Below are 7,701 nucleotides of genomic sequence, written 5' to 3'. Positions count from 1 at the left end.
TTGATGTTTCAAGGATTATCTTGGTAAATATATCTTGATTTATTGGTTATGAAACACATTTTTTCTGTCTTTCTCGAAGACCATTATTTCGTTACGAAACATTAGTATTAGGATCCGTGACATTCGCAGTCGTCAAAGTTTCGTTTCATTCCGATAAATGTTACACCTGATATTTAGTTTAAGATTTTTTTCATCGACTGCAGAGTCATCCTGATGTGGACGTCAGTTAAAATGCAGTAAAAAAAATATGTTACATTGTGGAATGAGATTCTGGTAAACAAGGATTATCTTTTAATATTCATCTCTTAATATAAATGTTTCTTTATTATTTCAATGAGAAATTATTTGATATAATAAATCAATTACAAGTTATTTAATAAAAATTCCGTGTCACGCCAAAAACTTTATACACCCAAGTGTATCGTAAGAAGTGACAAAAACCTTGAAAGAATGAAATCAATCTTGTTAGACTTTTATATATCGTAATTAAACTTTTTGCACGGCAATCTCCGTATTACTATTTACGAGGATACATCATGTACAACAGTTTTACTTACGTCGTCCTAAGTGAAAGTAATAACAGAAAAAGTTCTGGAATCGAACGTGCTCTAGTAACACGTGTATAGGCAACTCATGTTTAATAGATTGTTCTACACCTTTTCGCTCGATAGGCGTTACACTTGACACTAAAATGAAGTGTATAGTCACACCGATCAATTTATAACAGTAACGTCTTGTAATTTATAACAGTCTTGTAATTTTTTACGATAATATTACAATGTAACGTTTATTTGTAATTAGCATAAGTTCTTCTCATGGAGCTTTAGTACAATTCAAGAATTTTAATGCAATTCAAGAATTTTTTGCTGTTGCAAGATTTGGAGCTGTGAAAATTTCAGTGCTGTTCGATTATTGGTTTTATGTTTGATTATTGGTTTCATGTTTATCAAGCTTTATTATTTGAATTTGCTTTCGAGTATTCGAGTAGTCAATGATTTTTAGATATTATAGTAATCGAGTAATTACTATTACGAAGAGTAATTATACGAGTATTTAAGTGTGGTCAAGAGAGATACTCTTTGAGATATTTGAATTGCGCGCTCCAGAAGGGTCACGTGACGTCCAGGTCTTCTATCTTAGCCAGGTCCTTTATTTTATCTTATTCTAACATTCTCTTATTCTTCTACTTGAATGCTAAACATTCTAAATACTCTGACTGTTCTGAATACTTCAAATACAGTATTGAAGCATCTGAATATTTGATTAAATGAATAAATAAATCCTCTCAGTATTCAAAACCTCCATCTCCGAATACAAGAATTCATACGCAGAAGAAATAACAAGGTGTAAACGAAGAGATTAATGAATAGCAAGAACATCGTCTTCCACCTTGATCGTGAACGGAGGCTACCGGAAGTTCACGGAAGAAAATTGACACGTGGTCACGCAGGAATGGATGCATCGTCGCGGTCGTCGCGTCGCCGGACACCGTCGACGTTCCAAGACTAATCAGTCCTTTGTCGCGAACACTCGACGATCGACGACGACCCAGGACGAGGTCGCGTATCGAAAAATCATTTGTCCCGATCGGCGATCGACATCGTTCACGGTGATTTTTAAATAAGGTGTGATCGCGTATCAGCCTGTTCAAAAACCGCGGGGAAAAATATCGGGAGAAAAATCAGTGATCCTTGATCGCGATGATATTTGTGGGAAAATCGTGAAATGAATATCAAACGACTCGCTTACGAATCGTTTACGTGTGTTTCTCGACGGTTCCTCGATCTCACTGTGTACACGTCCATTTTGGGCTGGTTGTCGTTTCTTACTACAAGCCGAAAGCTTCAGAATAAGCTGCGTGCTTCGGACACATGCAAGGTTTTCAGAGTTTGATAAAAGAGAAGGTCGTTTGGACATTGTCTGATTTTTGGGATAAATTGGGGAGATGTTTTTAGGGGTAGTTAGGGGTAGTATAGGTACAGTGAATCAGAGAAGTATACCTTACAATTTGCATTTTTGAGCCTTCACTTGTTTCAAAAATATAAAAAAATCCCAATAGGGTACCTCCTTCTAGTATCTATACAGAGAGGCATATCTAAAAGACCAGTTATCTCGTTATCTATCAGTTCTACAATAAAAATAGCTATCACAAAATTTATAGCTTGAGAAATTCTCTATAAAAAAGGTCCAATAAGTTTTTTTCGTAGAACTAACCATACTCATGCATGACAGCTTGCAAGTTTAGAACCCTCATATATTACAGTCAAAGGTCACGACTTGACCTCCAGGTTTTCGAACGAGTCCTCACTTAAATTGCAGGGAATGATAAATATAATGAGAGAATGAGAGTATTAGCTACAACTAGTCAGTTTTTATGAGTGTCTCTAAAGCTGTTACCTGTGTATTACATGTGAGTTGTGTAATTCGTAATGCAATAAAAAATGGAGCGATTCTTTAATTGATGTTTAAAGTTGCATATTTTTCTGATCCACTGTTATTGGTGAACTTGTTTAGTTTTCTTCTTTAGTATTAGTTGATCCTTCTAAAATTTTAGTCCGTTACAGATCTCATTCGCATTGATTTTTTTAGTGTCTTAATATGAAACCGAAAACACTTGGAATCGTCGGTGGGTCGATGCTTAGCTTTGGAATTCTGATTTGTAGTATAATATTTCCTGCATTTCTGAAATCCCAAATCAAAAAGGTAAGTTACTCTTTTACTGTTACATATTTCAGTATACATTATTTTATTGTATTTTATTTATTTTTTCTCACATTCTGCTTCTGTCATAGCCACTGTTATGATATAGAAATTTAATGAAAATAAATGTTCCATTTTCCTCTTCCTTATTTTCAATTTTTTTACTTGTCAAATTTTCACAAAATTCTCAAAATGTCCAAATTGACGACAAAAAGAAGCTTTGTTAATTTGATTGGCAACCACAAACAACTAAGATGTAGCAACATATCAAACGAAGAACTACATATCATTTGTCACTACACAAATAATAGTTATTTAATTAATTATCACCTTGTGTTGTATTATCCAATACGTTAATACCAGCTTTATGTAATCGTTCCGTCTTACTTGTCATCGTTTCGATGTGAGAATCTTGTGTTTATTCTTTCGACGTACTTTCGTGTTCCGTTTTTAACAACAAACGAATCATGAGAATACATTTTGCAAAAATTTACAAAATATCTTCAGTGATGAACCGGTTCACTGTTAGATATCAAAAATGTATATTTCCTATGATTTATATATAAATTTTAGCAAGTAGCGTTAAAGCCCGGCTCCGAGATGCGTGAAATGTGGACCTCTTTCCCTCTTCCTCTGGATTTCAAAATTTATATGTTCAACGTCACGAACCCTACCGAAATACTGGGAGGAGCAAAGCCAATTGTCGAAGAAGTAGGTCCATTCTTTTACGAGTAAGTACAATTTACATTGTACAAAAATACAATCTCGGTGATCAGCCCTTAGTATACGACGATAATGTTTTACTTTGCGAATAACGTTTTACCTAGCGAATACAAGCACAAGGTGAATTTGGAAGATCGAGAAGAGGATGATAGTGTTTCGTACAATTTTAAAACGACCTGGTACTGGAACCCTTCGAAAAGCAACGGTTTAACCGGTGAAGAAGAGTTAGTGGTGCCTCATCTTTTTATAATAAGCATGATCAAACTTACGCTGATGGAGCAACCGAGCGCCATTGGAATCGTTAGTAAGTGCATTTACAAATAAATATTTTGTATTATTTTTAGAAGGTTAAGTACAAGTAACCCTTTCATTTTTGATTGACAAGTTATTACTGATTTTGGTGAAAGAATCAACAAAATACGATTTATGAGATGCTTCCATTTTGTGTACTGCACATAACATATATTAGTATGTTAATATAATATATATTAGTATATTAGTATAATTCTAACTATTTATATAACTATTCAGGGCAATAATATTAAAACACAAAAAGAAAATTAAAATGTAACTATTTTATATTCAAGGATCCTTGATAATACAACTAACAGTTGTACCTAAATTTCAAGTCAAAGAGTATTTAAAATTTGAGTAAGATTTGTTTGAGCAGTAAGTGCGTCACGAGTGAGACTCGCCAAAGGAAGAGGCTAATATCTTTTGACAGTAATACCCACGAAATAATAATACATAAAATGTCCATAACGCGTGAAAAATAACATGAGACCACAGTAGAAAAAAATAATTTAATCTTTGTTTATGTTCATTTTTTCTTGAAAGTCGCATCGGACGTGTTTACTAGTTTCGATCAAAGGTAAATGTCGACTTGGCCTTACCTAAGAATATCCAAGAATTCTAAAGTAACTAGAAGAGAGCCGTGACAAACGTTTTACTTATACCTAATAACGACTTTCGTTTTGCACCATAGCGCGAGAAGTTTCTTTATAAACGTTCGATAAATGGTATAGGATAAGGAACTTCTCTGATTTTAAACATTGTGATGTTAAACGACAAATAATAATATAACTTGTCGTGTTTCATAGATAAAGCCATAGACAGCATTTTCAAGAAGCCAGGAACCGTATTCGTAAGAGCCAAGGCGAAGGACATACTCTTCAACGGTTTGCCCATCGATTGCACCGTGAAAGATTTCGCAGGAGCCGCGACCTGTAACGTTCTGTCACAAAAAGCTGAAGAAAGCGGCTTAATATCAGACGGCGAAGGACACTATCTGTTCTCCATATTTGGCTCCGTATGTACCTTCAAACCTTTTATTAATTTTTTAAACAAAAGCATTTCCCTCGGAACATTTCAACAAGTTCTCCTTCTTAATTATCCAGAATACGAAACTTGTATCGAATTCTTTTCTACTGTATTATAAGGTGCGAACTTCGTCACTTGCCCTTCTGATTTATTCAATCATCTCCCACATTTTCGATCGATAGTCTTTACACTCGGTATAGTTGTGCATCGATCACGTTAATCCTACCTTTGTTACGTAGAAAAATGGCAGCGTGGTGCCTGAACGTTTGAGGGTGTTGCGAGGAATGAAGAATTGGAAGGATGTTGGACGGGTTATCGAGTATGATGATAAACCAGCGTTGACGACCTGGCCTGAAGAACATTGCAATCAGTATAATGGCACGGACACCACCATTTTTGCGCCCTTCCTCGAAGAAGGGGGTGACATTGTGTCCTTCGCGCCGGATCTCTGCAGGAGCTTGGGCGCTCATTATAGCCACAAGAGTGTGGTTAAAGGTAAGAGTTGTTAGAAAATTTAGTTGCTTTTATACTTGCAAATTTAGCTTGTGTAATATTATCTGGGACTTTGGGCAGGTATGTACGAGTGGTAATATTATCGACATTCGAAGGTTTCATATATTAACACTGTTTTTATGAATTTAGAAAGTTAATGTTTGGTAGTTATGTACTTTTGGTAGTTATGTTCGTATGGTCATCTTATGAAGATTCAAGGTTTTCATATTTTAACACTGTTTTTATGAATTTAAAAAGTTAATGTTTGGTAGTCATGTACTTTTGGTAGTCATGTTCGTATGGTCATCTTATGAAGATTCGGGGTTTTCATATTTTAACACTATTTTTATGAATTTAAAAAGTTAATTTTTGGTAGTCATGTACAAGTGGTAATATCATCAAGATTCGAAGTTTTATTTTAACACTTTTTTCATAAACTTGAAAAGCCAATGTTTGATGATCTGATGGTGTAAGTCACAAGTACATTTGCTTCATAGGTGTACATACGTATCACTACACAGCAGATTTAGGAGACATGAGCAAGAACGAAGACGAGAAATGTTTCTGCCCCACACCCGACACTTGTCTAACGAAGAATTTAATGGATTTGTACAAGTGTATAGGCGCTCCTCTCATTGCTTCCCTACCACATCTTTTTGGTTCAGAGAAGAAGTACCATGAAATGGTTGACGGACTCCATCCAAACGAGGCAAGATGTTTTATATGTTCTTCATCTTTTTATATCTAGGAATTAACAAAGTTCTAAATGATCAAATTACAGTCTTCAAATCTCTTAATTACCGAATCTCAAAGCCCCTAAATTTGAATGATGTGCTTTTCTGTAGGAGGCGCATGGCATTGGTATGGATTTTGAACCAACAACAGCCACCCCACTTCTCGCTGCCAAGAGACTGCAGTTCAACGTATTCCTTCACCCTATGGAAAAAGTAAAGCTTATGAAAAACTTCCCAGAATGCTTATTCCCACTGTTCTGGGTCGAGGAAGGTATTTTGCTTGACGATGAGTATGTGAAAATTGTGAAGAAGCTGTTTATGATTAAAGGCATTGTTGGGTAAGTGTTCACATTCACTTTTCTTTCTATCCATAGTAGTTAAAAATCATGAAAAATTTCTGAATGAATGAATTTGTGGATGAAGAAAGTAGTATCTTAAGAGTTTACAGTTCACAAAATTTGGCAATCTAAAAATTTCTGAATGAACGAATGTGTGGATGAAGAAAAGAAGTACCTTAAGAGTTTATAGTTCACAAAATTTGGCAATCTAAAAATTTCTGAATGAACGAACTTGTGGATGAAGAAAAGAAGTACCTTAAGAGTTTATAGTTCACAAAATTTGGCAATCTAAAAATTTCTGAATGAACGAACTTGTGGATGAAGAAAAGAAGTACCTTAAGAGTTTATAGTTCACAAAATTTGGCAATCTAAAAATTTCTGAATGAATGAATTTGTGGATGAAGAAAGGAAGTATCTTGAAAATTTGTAGTTCACAAAGATTGACAATCTGAAAGTTTCAAAATCTTATGTATAAAAATTGAATAGTATATGAATGTTAATTATGTATGAAAATGTTAATTTTGAAACAGATTCCTGAAATATCTGACAATATTCGTCGGAACCTGTGCCAGCGGAGCAGCAGGCGCTCTGTACTTCAAGAACAAAGACAAAAACAAGCTGGACATCACAAAAGTGACTCCTCAGTCTCAGAAGGAGAATGACGACGAGAAGAAATGGCCACCTCAAATGAATATCAGCACGATACAAAGTGCAACAGTTCCACCTAACCTAGACAATTAAACATTTCCTTCTTCTTTAAGTTTCTACGAGTATCCTCTAATTATGAGAGGTGACAAAGCTGCGATGATCAAAAAAAGTATTGTACGAAGGGGGATGATTTTTATTGATGAAGTGAAGAGAGATCTTTTCTTCAGTGAAGGTTTTAATTGTCTAAAACACGTTGAATGTCGTGAAAGTTAGTAGAGAACATTAATTTTATAGTTAAAAGAAAGTTTATGTTTAAATGCTGAATAATTTTAATTTGTACTTTCGCGGTATTCAACGTGTTAGGTTACGCCATCTTTTTTAGATCTTTCAAGTACAAATAAATGATCTACTTAACTAACTTAGACTTATATTTTAAATTAATAATTTAAACATTTCTCAGAGTTATTTATTGTTTTGAGGACTCCAAGTGACTATTTAAAACCACCTTAAAATTATGTAATAATTAAGTGCACTTACAGCGATTATTATTTAAAGAAATTTGTTATTTAAGCGTTTGATTATTCGATTCCTGTGACCCGCAAGAAGAATATATTGTCTGATGATAAAACAGATGTTGTTTTGAAAGAATCGAATGGTCAATCAAACGATTATAATTATTTTAAATAGATATAGGTAATATAATTTACAAAATATTTAAGAGATGCTCAATTCGTTTAAATTTATTT

At 34.2% G+C, this 7,701-nt stretch overlaps 1 protein-coding gene across 3 annotated transcripts; it reads left to right on the top strand.

Annotated features, from left to right (window-relative positions):
- The first annotated feature begins 1,434 nt into the window (after positions 1 to 1,434).
- LOC100880628 (sensory neuron membrane protein 1) lies at positions 1,435 to 7,688 on the top strand. 3 transcript variants are annotated; one of them, XM_076540045.1, is made up of 9 exons: positions 1,435 to 1,609; positions 2,590 to 2,703; positions 3,274 to 3,431; positions 3,528 to 3,727; positions 4,524 to 4,732; positions 4,983 to 5,238; positions 5,733 to 5,944; positions 6,081 to 6,307; positions 6,838 to 7,688. In XM_076540045.1, exons 1-9 carry the CDS (start codon positions 1,457 to 1,459, stop codon positions 7,046 to 7,048), a joined length of 1,740 nt encoding a protein of 579 aa, XP_076396160.1. In that variant the 5' UTR covers positions 1,435 to 1,456; the 3' UTR covers positions 7,049 to 7,688. The 3 variants fall into 3 exon arrangements, with proteins under 3 accessions (XP_076396160.1, XP_003699727.1, XP_076396166.1); XM_003699679.3 differs by having other exon boundaries at positions 1,519 to 1,625; XM_076540051.1 differs by having other exon boundaries at positions 1,532 to 1,625; positions 2,565 to 2,703.
- Positions 7,689 to 7,701: the final 13 nt, after the last annotated feature.

The sequence above is a fragment of the Megachile rotundata genome, chromosome 2, assembly GCF_050947335.1.
Source record: "Megachile rotundata isolate GNS110a chromosome 2, iyMegRotu1, whole genome shotgun sequence".
NCBI classification, from domain to species: domain Eukaryota; kingdom Metazoa; phylum Arthropoda; class Insecta; order Hymenoptera; family Megachilidae; genus Megachile; species Megachile rotundata.
Note: the sequence above shows the minus strand (reverse complement) of the source record. Positions and strands in the feature narration are given on the sequence as shown.

Excerpts from the sequence above, each read along its gene's own strand:
- LOC100880628 (XM_076540045.1), top strand. The coding sequence starts at position 1,457 with ATGCATCGTCGCGGTCGTCGCGTCGCCGGACACCGTCGACGTTCCAAG. Across the intron at positions 3,432-3,527 it reads GTAGGTCCATTCTTTTACGA|CGAATACAAGCACAAGGTGA; the intron begins GTAAGTACAATT and ends CGTTTTACCTAG. Across the intron at positions 4,733-4,982 it reads TGTTCTCCATATTTGGCTCC|AAAAATGGCAGCGTGGTGCC; the intron begins GTATGTACCTTC and ends TTTGTTACGTAG.